Source organism: Alligator mississippiensis, chromosome 13, assembly GCF_030867095.1.
Source record: "Alligator mississippiensis isolate rAllMis1 chromosome 13, rAllMis1, whole genome shotgun sequence".
NCBI classification, from domain to species: Eukaryota; Metazoa; Chordata; order Crocodylia; family Alligatoridae; genus Alligator; species Alligator mississippiensis.
In genome coordinates, this window is record NC_081836.1 from 52,895,575 (window position 1) to 52,908,925 (window position 13,351).

At 50.3% G+C, this 13,351-nt stretch overlaps 1 protein-coding gene across 3 annotated transcripts in view; it reads right to left on the reverse strand.

Moving 5' to 3' along the window:
• Positions 1–13,351, reverse strand: part of RADIL (Rap associating with DIL domain) — a 73,074-nt gene that overhangs the window by 40,323 nt on the left and 19,400 nt on the right. For 2 of the 3 annotated variants that reach the window (XM_019494804.2, XM_019494803.2), the window contains exon 2: positions 4,996–5,554. The exons of the other annotated variant lie outside the window; for it this stretch is intronic. In XM_019494804.2, coding sequence (XP_019350349.1) covers positions 4,996–5,545 — 550 coding nt within the window. In that variant the 5' untranslated portion in view covers positions 5,546–5,554. The remainder of the gene's footprint in view (positions 1–4,995; positions 5,555–13,351) is intronic. 3 annotated transcript variants of the gene reach the window in all.

The following is a 13,351-nucleotide window of genomic DNA, read 5'->3' on the forward strand; positions in this document are numbered from 1 at the left end:
AATTTTCATCCTTGGCCCTTGTTATTAATGTGGAGAACTGCTTTACAGCAAAAAGTAAGGGATAGCAAAGCAAGACAGACTGTGCATGTGCACTTTCTGCAGCTCCAGGACCAGCCCAGACCACATACGCATGAAGTAGCCAGGCTGCCCCGGGGTGCCCACAGCTTGGCTGAAGAGTCCAGTGAAACTATGTCGAAGTTGCCTCTTAGTATAGGTAGGGGTTTTGTAAAAGCTGCTGTCAGCTCTTCCCTACCAAGGGCTTGTTAAAAATATTTTTTTCTCTCAAAATCTCCCGTGGCTTGAAATAATCTTTTAAAAACACAAAGATAAACTTTCCATTTATCCCTACGCAGCCCGCTTCAATGTGGTAGAAATGGAATCGCTGGCTCCATTTGTCTTGCAAATGTTGGGATTCTTATGACATCTTTGCTTTTTATGGTGTGCCATAACCACCAACCATCCCCACATTGCCCGGGGGATAGGCCTGTTCCTTCCATGCCACCGGACTGCCGGAGAATCCGTTCTAGCCGAGCGCCGCTCTGCAAGACCCGTGGTCCCTTCCATAAATTACTACTTATGATTACAAGTGGAGGTGGAAATCCTGCCTAGAGTTAAGATCAGCCAGTGCTTCTCATCCATTATCATTACCAAGCTCAGCTTTCAGGAATTTCTGACTTTACCAAACTTTAACTGTACAGATTAAACAGTAAGTTGTTGCTGTTTTTCTCGCTGTATGTAAGCCACCCTGAGCCTGTGTTGGGAAAGGCAGCATAAATATATAAAGACAGGCATGTTTTAGGCTAGGGTGATTTTAGCTTTAGGGCGATTTTTTTGTGGGACAGATAGAAGAAGAAACTTGCAGCTGCTATGAGTTACTTCATTAGCTCAAATGCTTCAAGAGTCTAAACCGGAGGGTCTCAATATGATGCAGTTTCTCTTGGTTTGACTTGGGTTTTTTTCTTGGTTGACTTGGGTTTTTCTCACACACACACACACACACACACACACACACACACACACACAAGTCAAGCACTAACAAGTTTGGAAACATCAGCGGTTGTGCGTGCAATCTTAATTATGCACATGCGCTGTCATACAGGTTTTGATTAAATGCCATTTTTTTCCCCATAGGTGCCATATTTCCCATCCAGTGATCCCCAATTCAAAGTAAATGAACTGTTACTCTAAAGTACTAAATACTCATGCTACTGAAATCTTATAGTCATGGTCCAAAGGAGGTTTGTCTAGTTCTCTTTCGGGAACTTGTCTCCAGTGTATCAACAATACATCTTTCACATGATTAGTGCTTCCTATATGAACATTTCTACTAGGGCATCCAACCACTTGGAGATCCTGAAGTCTAGAGTGGACGTTGCAGTGCACACGTTACAGGAAAGAGTGCGACAGAGGTGAGCTTGGCCATGCCGAGTCATGTTCACCTCTAAAATTTCCACTATTCAGTAAATTCAGGAGAGGCATCCTTTATATAGCATTTTATTATTTCAGGAATATGACTCGATGTCACCAATCAGGGGAGGTCTCCCTTCCGGGTGCAGAAACTGGACAAGGTCTGCTTAGAAATACAGCTCAGAACAACAGGGAAGCTTGGTAGCCAGCTCCACTAGCTGACGCTATTTTGGCTGGGCTGAGAATAAAACATCAGGGAGGAAATCAGGAGCTGAAAGAGGGAGTGGAGTGCTCAGATGCAAGGGAGCAATCCCTGGATCAAGGAATGAATAAATGAGGACCAAGAAAGGGAGAGGGGGTGTTATATGAGCATTTAAATGACTCGGGAGCACAAAGCCTGCTGCATTTCCAGGGGATCTATGATTCACTTGGGTTCTTCTGGAGATCTGACCTCAAAAGACCAGAAGTTTCACTCTGAGCCCCAGCAGCCTACACAGGACCCAGTGAGAGTGATAATACTGACCTGAAAAAAACACCTGCCTTCAATAAAGGGCCAGTCGTAGGCTGTGCAAGTCACGTCTTGACAAGAGCTGAATAAGGGATTTGGGAACATAAGGCTGGCAGTGCGCTCCTGGGTCACTGAGAGGCATCCCCTCCTATTACAGGCAACCATGGCGCACGACCTACCATGTTCAGGAATGTATCGAGCTCCACTGGGGTGTCTTCTCCTAGAGGAAGGCTGTTCCAGGTGCTAGAAACCACCTTCTAATCTCCAGCCTCAAAGCAGGAGCTGCAGGCAAGCACCTACACTTGTGCAGTCCTCCTTCAACCCCTCTCTTTCTAATACTGAGGTGTATATTGAGTGGTGAGCCGGAGCAATTCCCTTCTATCCAGTGACTCACTGCGCTCGCTTTTGCGCACTGACATCAAGCAAGTGGTAGGAGACTGAACTGGGAGCATAAGCAGTATTGATCTCAGGAGACACCACCCAAATGGGAAGATGGAGATACCACTTTGACAGACAACGGTCTACTCTGAAAAGCAAGGCAGACGAAGCCAACAGCTGAACAGAACAAAGCTCTGCGCTGGATGGCTGTTAAGCTGCTTCCTAGCTAGGAGCTGGCTTCCCTGCGCACCAGAAAACCTTGGTCCGAGTCCCGCTCCTGCAGCTGGATCAGACGCTCGCATCCACGGTGGAGCCCACCTGACTTTCACAGGGCTCCAAGCCAGGGTGGGAGTCTGCCCATGCAAACCCAGCAGCAAGATCTGGGCCTTATGTTCTCAGCTCCCGATGAGGTCCAGAGCTCCTGGGACAAAACCGTGGGCAAATGAGCTGCAGGCCAAAACTACAACCAGCATCACCTCCCCTCCTGCGTGCACTGGACTTCAGAGCTCACTTCTGCTGTTTACATTCAAAATGGATTAGGATTTGCTTAACAACTGCCAAATAAACGGTATCCTGAGGCTCTGCAAAGACTGGCCTCTGCTTACATTAAAAGGATAGATTCCAATCCAGTGTGTACAGCTACTTAAGAAAGAGCTGAGTTCAGCGCATTGGGCCACACTGAGGGATACAGGACACAGAGGAATCTTTCTGGGATGATTTGGAAGCCAAATAACCCATCCTGAAAGACCTGCATTGTATCTGGTAGTCTATTCTCACCTGCCTCCTTCTGGATACTCTTTATCTGCTTAGGCTCTATTAATTTCTTCTTAAAATCAAGAGCAAAAGAACTGTTGCCTTCAGTGGCGGGTGTATCAAGCCACTAACCGGTAGAGAAATTGTGCATGCGTGTGCTATAGTTCAGGGATGGAAATACATCCAGGTATTTAGACCATTTAGTCCTTGCCTGGAGTCACTTAACAAGTGCCCTGACAAGTGCAGGGCATGGGCAGTGCCTTGGTCTCCCCTGTGCAGCGCTATACCTAGACTCCTGGCAGCCCTGGGTGAACTTTTAGTATCAGGCCCCCCTTCACCAGAGATAATGATAATAATAATTGGACAACAGGAAAAGAAATACCATTTTCCAGCCCCCTTTCTGTCCAGCCGCCTGGTTCACCCATGCCTGTGTCCAGCCCTGCCCCCGTGGCGCAGGGTAGGTTTTGCATGTTATCAGTCACCCTCTGAATGCGGCCAGCATGCACCTTCTCATGGATTTTTCTGGCCCAGATACCTGTGCTCACAGGAGACTGAATACAGCAATGCAAGAAATACCTTCCAGATCTCTGGCCCTAAGCCCTGACCAGCCAGACTTGCTGCTGCTTTTACCTCCCTCAGGCCGCATAAAGAAAAAAGGGTTTGGTTACCTGGCTTATATTTGGTTCCAAACAATGCCCCATTCTACCTGCCAGGCTTGCTGTATGCCCAGGCTCTCCTGGTGCACACCTGCATTCTTGTACGTGCCCAGGGACCTACCAGCACACACCGAGCCAATGCTTGCCTCCAATTCTCTTGCTACAGTCCCGTCGGTTATCTTACAAACAGGTAAATGGGAACTGCATTTGGCTCAGGTTAGTAGGGCAGCGAGGGGGCTAATTTTGAAATCTCCCCCGGGCTCCTGTCCCAAAAGCATAACCTCCTGTCAGGATATGGAAGCTAATAACAGAAAATAGTGGCACCGCTCCGTGGCAGAAGCAACTGTGGAACCTGCAGAGGGGGAATGCACCAAACAGGCCTTGCGAACCGTTTGGTGTCCCCGTATCAAAGCAGTTTGCAATGATACAGGGGCAGGCACTCAGATGCCACCATGATCAAAAAGTGCCTGTTGTCGTGAGTTCAACTTGACCCACCCAGTGGGAGTTTTATTTTGGGAGGGAAAGGAGTCTGCTGACCCAGTGCTTAGGTCACCTACCAACCCACTGATTCATAATGACACACACATCTCTGCTGGCCCTCAGGGCCTCTGGAATAAGATGGGTGTGTTTTGGCCTGTCTTGCTCCTCTCCTAATGTTTTTACCGCATTTGATTGCTCGCAGCGCTTTGCTCAGGGGCTCTCACTGTCGGGGAAGTCCTGCCGTAACAGCTCCATGCCGACCTTTCGGGCAGATGTCTAACCCCAGTCAAGAGCACCGATGTCTGGGAGGCAGTGTGTGGCAGGGAGCGGAGTGAAACAGTCTGCAGCCCCAGGATGGCACTGGGATGCAATCTAACTGTGACTGGGAGACCAGCCTGGTCTAAAGTCTTCCCACTGGATCTGAGGGTTGGACTCGGTTCCTGCAGGTCACACACCACGCCATTGGACCTGCATCCATGCACATTACCTGGAGATGAGAGAGACACCCTTTGGTGCCATGCAAGGATCTGCTTTGAAGCAAGCTCAGGTTCACAAAGGCATCTGCATCTCTGATTCAGTTAGTCTATGAGGTGCATCTCGACTGTCCCTTCAGACTAGCAAGGCTAACTGCTAACTTGGCTAACCTCGCTGTGCTAAAAGACATTAAGGCATTAAAGGGGGTATATTCAATTCCCCCTCCAGAAGACACCCTCATTGCTTCCCTGGTACCAGGCAGAGAGAATTCCCAGCTGTGAAGAGCCACGAGCTCGTGTCAGGGATGCATTTGTGTCTCGCTCTCTGGGAGCTTCTTACCTGCTGTCAGGGTGTCTACTTCCTGGGCAGCCAGCTCCTCCACCTCGGACCTCTTCCGCAGCTCAAAGCGCCGGGCGTAGCCTTCCCTGGGCTTCCACAGGTCCTGGATCAGAAGGGGCTTCTCGTTATCCCCAAGGACCCTCAAGCCTTCTGTCTGCCACTGCTTGATACAGCCCTCGAACCGCCCGATGACGTCGCACAGCACGTACTGGCCAGCGTTCACCTTGCTCAGGCCGTAGCGCTCCAGCGCTTCCTTGGCGAGCTCCCGTGCACTCGAGCTGCCTGTTGCCAGAACGCTCTTGTAGTTGGTGCCTGCACAGATGTTGCCTCCAAAAATCTTGAGGACCCCGGGAGCGGAGAGCTGGGTGGAAAGCTCAGCCGGGTCATCACTGCTGGCACCAGGGAAAGCGGACACCGAACTGCGGTCCTTGTAGCTCAGCGTGCGGTACAAAACCTGGGAAAATATCCGGCTCTGCCGCTTCAGCTTGCTTCTGGAAGGGGGGGCCATGGTGGGAGACGACCCATAAAACATAGTGTGGGAGGTCGTCATGAGATGCAGCTGGAGGGCGAAAGGGAACGACAAGACAAATCAGCATTTGACCCTCCTGCAGGGAAGCAACACGGAAACCCCACAAGCAGCAACCTGCAAGGAAACTAGCACAAGGTTGTCTCCGAGAGCCCTGGCCCGTGGCCAGAGGAGGCTGGCTATCCTCCTTGTGATGGCCAGGAGCACGGGAAGGACGGTGCATGTTTGTGTGGGTGACACAGAATGACAGAAGCTCAATGCATCCAGCGTCCCTGAAATCAATGGCATCGCCCCAGGGATGAATGTGTCCGCAGGAATTTAATCTGGAGTCGTACCAAGCCTCCTCGCTGGATGTCTCTGCTGGCTAACCAAGAGCAGGCTCCTCTGCAGATGTTCTTGCAGGGAAAGAAAAGCAAAGGCCAGCCGTTTTGTTACACAAAGAATTTGAGAGGCGACCCTCTTGGTTGGTAGCCAAGGCGTTATGAGTCGCGTTTGCTAACAAGCTTGTGGAGCAATTCCATTTTTCAAAGGTGAAAGGCAAAGCTCAAATGAAAATTAAATGAAGTTCGGAGATCCCTCTGGCTTGCCCCCACTAGCTGAGAAGCAAGGGCACTGGGGGCAGGCAGATTTTAATTAGCCTTTCTAAAAATGTCTTTCCCCCTCCACTCCATCATCTGTTTTGGCACTTTCCTCGTCCATCAAGGACATTAAAAACACATTGTTCTATGACACCAATGGCAGCGCCTCCTGATGAATGGGATCCTTGTTGTATCAGCTATTCATCAGGACTCCTCTAAGAAGAGCTCTTGGCATTGCCAACCGGGGCATGGTGTGGCTACCAGGCTGCTAGCCAGCAAAAAATGTCTTAGTGGGAAAACCTACAGTGGCATGTTCATCAGAGGACTGGGCACAGGCTTCCTGCACTCATCTATTTCGGGGAGGGGCGGGGGGGTGGGGAGTATCACCCTTGCACTTTTTAAACAAAAGCATGTTTTAATTCAATCCCTCAAAAGAGACTTGAGTGCAAGAGAAATCTGGCAACACCCAAGCATCTCACACGTCTATATTAGGTGAAGCACAGACTGAAATCATGTAAAGGAGCCGATCCTAACTTCATGAGTCATCCTGCAGCCTGTAGATAAACCAGGATGAGTCCCAGGGAGGTCTGCATGCAAGATGAATTTCTCCCTCTAAGAGTTTCTTACTCCTTCTCAGAGAATATTGTTCAAAAAATGCGGAAACATATTGTTATACGTATTATCCACTTTAAAACAATGGCTAATTCATTATGCGAATGCACTGCAAATAGATACACAATTGCTACCATTGGTCTGAAAGTTACTGTGGGACATAGGCTTCCTCAGCATTTGAAATTCCCGTAACAGGTCCCAGCCGCCCCTTGTAGCTACACGACGCCTCGAGCAACTGAATCAAGGCTGAGCATGGCGGGAATACGTGTTCCACAGGGCTCAGAACAAGACTGGGAATTGTATTCATCCCAATTCCCTTTCTGCCTGACTTGCAAGGTAACGGCGTGTGAAATGAGTGCTGGTGAAAGGGGCTGGGCTGACAGCCTGGAAGGCAGCTAGCTACCCCAAAACCAGCACAGCACAGCCATTCGCAGGGGAAGTGTACCCCAAGCAACCACTGTGCATCCAGCCTACCTGGAAAGGATGCCTCCTACCTCACTCAGTCCCCTGGCCGCTGCAATAGTGCCAAGCAGGGCCGGCCGTGGTGGTGGCACTTGCGCGTGTGTGCTTGTGCGTGCGTTTCATTCACACACATATCGGAAGCCGGCTGAGAACATGTGGCTCATTTTGCCTTAGAGAGGTCTTCAGGGAGCTACTACGATTAAAATTTCACGTTACACTCAGACCATACATACTACATCTGGGGAGCGTTAAGCAGCGTTACAGTTTAAGCATGCCATGGACATGTGTTACGAGTTAATACCATTTCTTGCCTGCACAGCTCTGACCTGCCACGAGAGGGCTGGTGAGCAGCGGGGATTACTGAATTGCTAGGAGGCAGGACACCTGGGCTCCATCCCTGCTCTGGGAGACAGAAGCAGAAGCTGGCAGCAGTGCATCCTGGGATGCTGGAGGACTGGGATGCAGCAAGGAAGGTTAAGGTTAGATATTAGGAAAAACTCTCTCTCATGAGGAGGGTAGTAAAGTACTGGAACAGGTTACCTAGAGAGGTGCTGGAATCACCATCCTTGGAGGTTTTTAAGACCTAGGTAGACAAAGCCTTGGGTAGGATGATCTAGTTGGGGCTGGTCCTGCTTTGAGCAAGGGGTTGGACTAGATGTGACTTCCTGAGGTCCCTTCCCACCCTCTTTTTCTATGATTCTGTGATTTTATGACTGCAAATTGTGCATTTGGTCACCATAGATTCATAGATTCATAGATGTTAGGGTCGGAAGGGACCTCAATAGAGCATCGAATCCGACCCCCTCATAGGCAGGAAAGAGTGCTGGGTCTAGATGACCCCAGCTAGATACTCATCTAACCTCCTCTTGAAGACCCCCAGGGTAAGGGAGAGCACCACCTCCCTTGGGAGCCCGTTCCAGACCTTGGCCACTCGAACTGTGAAGAAGTTCTTCCTAATGTCCAATCTAAATCTGCTCTCTGCTAGCTTGTGGCCATTGTTTCTTGTAACCCCTGGGGGCGCCTTGGTGAATAAATACTCACCAATTCCCTTCTGTGCCCCTGTGATGAACTTATAGGCAGCCACAAGGTCGCCTCTCAACCTTCTCTTGCGGAGGCTGAAAAGGTCCAGTTTCTCTAGTCTCTCCTCGTAGGGCTTGGTCTGCAGGCCCTTGACCATACGAGTTGCCCTTCTCTGGACCCTCTCCAGGTTATCCGCATCCTTCTTGAAGTGCGGCGCCCAGAATTGCACGCAGTACTCCAACTGCGGTCTGACCAGCGCCCGATAGAGGGGAAGTATCACCTCCTTGGACCTATTCGTCATGCATCTGCTGATGCACGATAAAGTGCCATTGGCTTTTTTGATGGCTTTGTCACACTGCCGGCTCATGTTCATCTTGGAGTCCACTAGGACTCCAAGATCCCTTTCCACTTCCGTGCCACCCAGCAGGTCATTCCCTAGGCTGTAGGTGTGCTGGACATTTTTCCTCCCTAGGTGCAGCACTTTGCATTTCTCCTTGTTGAACTGCATCCTGTTGTTTTCTGCCCACTTGTCCAGCCTATCCAGGTCTGCCTGCAGCTGTTCCCTGCCCTCCGGCGTGTCCACTTCTCCCCATAGCTTTGTGTCATCTGCAAACTTGGACAGAGTACACTTCACTCCCTCGTCCAAGTCGCTGATGAAGACATTAAAGAGTATCGGTCCAAGGACCGAGCCCTGCGGGACCCCACTGCCCACACCCTTCCAGGTCGAAACCGACCCATCCACCACGACTCTCTGGGTGCGACCCTCCAGCCAATTCGCCACCCACCGGACTGTGCAGTCATCCAAGTCGCAGCCTCTTAACTTGTTCACCAGTATGAGGTGGGATACCGTATCGAAGGCCTTCCTGAAGTCTAAGTATACAACATCCACCCCTCCTCCTGTGTCCAGGCGTTTCGTAACCTGGTCATAAAAAGAAACTAGATTGGTCAGGCACGATCTATCTGCCACGAACCCGTGCTGATTTCCCCTCAGCATAATTTGTCCTGCCGGGCTCTCGCAAATGTGAGCCTTGATAATTTTTTCAAATACTTTACCAAGGATGGAGGTGAGACTGACAGGTCTATAGTTGCCCGGGTCCTCCTTCCTCCCCTTTTTGAAAATGGGGACCACATTGGCCCTTTTCCAGTCCTCCGGGACTTGGCCCGTGCGCCACGAGCTTTCAAATATTCCCGCCAGTGGCTCTGCAATGATGTCGGCCAGTGCCTTCAGCACCCTCGGATGGAGCTCATCCGCGCCTGCCGACTTAAAGGCATCCAGTTCTTCCAAGTGACTCTGCACCACCTCAGGGTCTACGCATGGCAGTCTGGCGCCTTGCTGCTGCCTCTCTACAACCCCAGTGAGAGACTTGTCGTGTCCCTCACTTAGGAACACTGAGGCAAAGAACTCGTTGAGGAGTTCAGCCTTGTCCCCCCTGTCTGTCACGAATTGTTTCTGCCCATTTAGCAGGGGTCCTATTCCTCCCTGGGCCTTCCTTTTACTCCCTATATATCTAAAAAACAATTTCTTGTTGTCTTTTACTTGGGTTGCCATCCTCAGCTCCATGGTAGCTTTGGCCCGTCTAACTGCCTCCCTACAAGCACGAGCAGAGGAGGTATATTCGTCTTTGGTGATCTCTCCGTTTCCACTTTTTATGTGCTCCCCTTTTGTCCCTTAGGCTGCTCTGGATTTCTCTGGTCAGCCAGGGAAGCCTCCTGGCCCCTTTCCCTCTTGGGGCAGACTGAAGTTACCCTAACAGAAGGTAGCACAGACCAGGGTTAACCCTAACTTTGAGACTTCGGGGGGCGCTTAGCAAGAGTGAAGAAGCTCCAAAACACGGATGCTCATATTCTAAGGGCCTTTAGTATGGTCTAAGTGTAACGTAACTTTACCTGTATACACGTGGCTGTTACTAACATCCTGGGCTGGACCCGAGACGGCAGCTGATGCAGATGTGCTACTTGTCCATCCAGCACCTAGTAATTACATTCATTTGTAATATAATACTTTGCATTTCTCTGACATTTTCCACCCAAGGATCATGGAAACCACCTAACATCCCACCCCAGGTAACTACCGGCATCATTTGCAATGCTTCGTACTTGGATTCAGAGGAGGGGCCTATGGGCAAAGTGCATTGCAAACATGCCCAACCACCATCGCTCCCCTCCTTTACTGATCAAACCACTGAGGCAGGGCGAAGACAAGGGACTTCCCAAAATTCACACAGGAAAGCAGCAGCTGAGAGAGAAGGCCCAACACACGGGCCCCACCACCTCCCACGAGACACCACTCTCGCTGTCAGGTCTTTCTCTCAATAAAAGCAAGAGCCTTCATTGACACTAGAAGGGCCCCAAGCTGTCATTCAGACCAGGAAGGGAACGTACCTCTGGTGCTAATGGAAAGGGTTGCTTCTAACCTGGGAACAGCCATAAAACTTTGCACAAGACGTGGGAACATCTCCAAGGCCTCATCGCTCCGATTCCTCCTGTTCAGCCCAGACGCACTCAGATCCCCCTGAGCTCTCACCCAGCGGGGACCTCCTTTCCCTGCTCCCACATGACCTGACCACTGCCCCTTGGTCCCCTTCTCACTCTCTTTCCACATACTCCTCACACCGCCGATCTGTCCCGTCCCTGAGCCACTAGAGACCCGGACCTAAAAGAGGAGTCAGACCTCTTTACCCCTTAACTCACAAGATAACTCTGACCCTTCATCACTGTCTTGGCTGTAACCGATGAAGGAGCTGAGCCACCATCAGATGACTCAAACCTGAATTTGTGACTTTGCGGCTGTAACCCCTAGACCACGCTTCCCCCTCCCTGGTTATATCTTACCTCCAACCCCCTGGTTAGCCCATCTCCCAGGAAGCTAACATTTTCCCATGTTAACGTCTGCAGCTGTTCACAACCCCCTAAGCTCAGAAAGAAGCACAAAAAGGAAAAACTTTCCCTTTTGTCTTCTGCTCCAAGGCAGGGAGGTGACCTTTCCAACGAAGCAGCAGCCAGAAAGGATGGGAGCACTGACAAGCCTCTCCCTTGGGCAAGAGACGTCTGATGAAAAAAAACAGATGGGCAATCAAAACAGATTGCCAGTCCCAGCCCAGGACCATGGGATCCGCTTGCTGCAGGGAGGGAGGGCAAAACAAATCGAGAAAGGTTCCTTTTGTAAGCAATGTGTTATCTGCCCCCTTGGCAGCCCTAGGGACCCCAGCCAAATTCAAGATGCAGATGCCCCAAGACATCTGCATTGCAATCTGATGGGGGACAAGTCTGAAGCAGCATTGTGAGGGAGCTCCAGCTCCGCAGAGCACCCACGCACGTGGGTGGGTGGACCAGGCTCAGTCCCTGACAGTACAGACAAGGCTCTCAGAGCCGCTCTAATTAACGTGCCATCTCCACTACCCCCAAGCACATGTAAAAGTGTCCTAAGTGACTTGCCTGAGCCTACAAAGTGTCAGATCCACAGCTTCAGCGACTTAATAGGAATGCAGTACTTGACCTGAAAGACAACTCAACTCCACGGCTCTGTCTACTGCATCCTATTGTTTCTATTAGATTTTCTACTGGGCTTATCATCAGAGTACCCGAGCATCTCGCTGCCAGGAATGGAATTATTCTCACTCCAGCTCTATGAGGTTGGGACATACTAGTTCCCTGCACGACAGCTGGTTTCCGGCTAACATCTGCAAAGCTCCTATCACTTGCAACCAAGTAACCCCAGCTCTGTCTAGTTATTCCAGGGGAGATTTTCAAACACAGAAAGCAATCTGGGCATGCAAGTCATAGAATTGTAGAATCAAAGAAGCAGGGTCGGAAGGGACCTTGTAGATCTTCAAGTCCAACCCCCTGCCTGGGCAGGAGGAAAACTGGGCTCAAGTGACCCCAGCCAGGTAGGCATCGAGACACTTCTTAAAGACCCCCAGGGTAGGAGCCAGCACCACTTCCCTTGGAAGTCCTATTGAAAGGAAAGAGAACTTGTGCTCCTAAATCCTTTCTCTGCTTCTAAAGCTTCATAGAATCACAGAATGATAGAAAATGAGGGTTGGTAGGGACCGGAGGAGGTCACATCTAGTCCAATCCCCTGCTCAAAGCAGGACTGTCCCCAACTATATCAATCCAGCCAAGGCTTTGTCTAGCCAGGTCTTAAAAACCTCCAAGGATGGAGATTTCATAACCTCTCTGGGTAGGCTGTTCCGGTGCTTTACTATCGTCTGCATGACAAAGATTTTCCTAAGATCTCACCTAAACTTTCCTTGCTGCAACTTGAGCCCATCGCTCCTTGTTCTGTCATCTGCCCCCACTGAGAACCGTCCAGCTCCAGCTTCTTTTGGAAACCCACTTCGGGTACTTGAAGGCTGCTATTAAATCCCCGCTCCGTCTTTTCTTCTGCAGACTAAATAAGCCCAGTTCCCTCAGCCTCCCCTCAGAAGCCCCCTGAACATTTCCATTGCCCTCCACTAAACTCTTTCCAATCTGTCTACATCCTTTCATTAGCGGGGGACCTAAAACTGGACACAGCACTCCACTTGGTGCTTACAGTACAATTTCCCTATTGTGCTCTTGTAAAACGTGCACTGTTAGAGGACAAAACACTTGCAGCTGAGGGAGGCGGCTCTACACATTCCAAAGATTTGCCATACGCAGCAGTCAAAATCAAACTTTTCTCTGGCATCCATTGAAAACTATAAAGGGACCAGCCAGAAGTTTGTTTTCCCCTCTCTGGTGAATCCGTATCAAGGAGCTTGGCCCCTCCTTGCATGCCCCGACCCCCTGACTGGCCACCCCAAAGGCTATCGGCTTTGTCCTGACGTGACATCTCTATTTATTCTGCGCTGTTCTGACAATACTCATAGCAAATTAGTGTGACGTCCATGTGGTCAACATATGTCTTTCCATCTGGACTCTGCGCTGCAGCTTCTCGTTGGCAGTTCAATAGCATCTGCAGTTGGCACTGGCAGTTCAATAGCATTGTAAATAAAATCCCCCCCAAGTCTAAGTCTTTTACACTCAGATGGGTCTAATTCCAGTACGCTATGGCATCCTAGTAAGCCCAAGTGGACTCCCACGGATCGCTGCTTATGGTTATGTGGAGTCCCTACTTCCCCACTGTATCAGCAGAGACAGGGCAACGTCAAACATTAGCAGCCCGTCTTTAATGTGG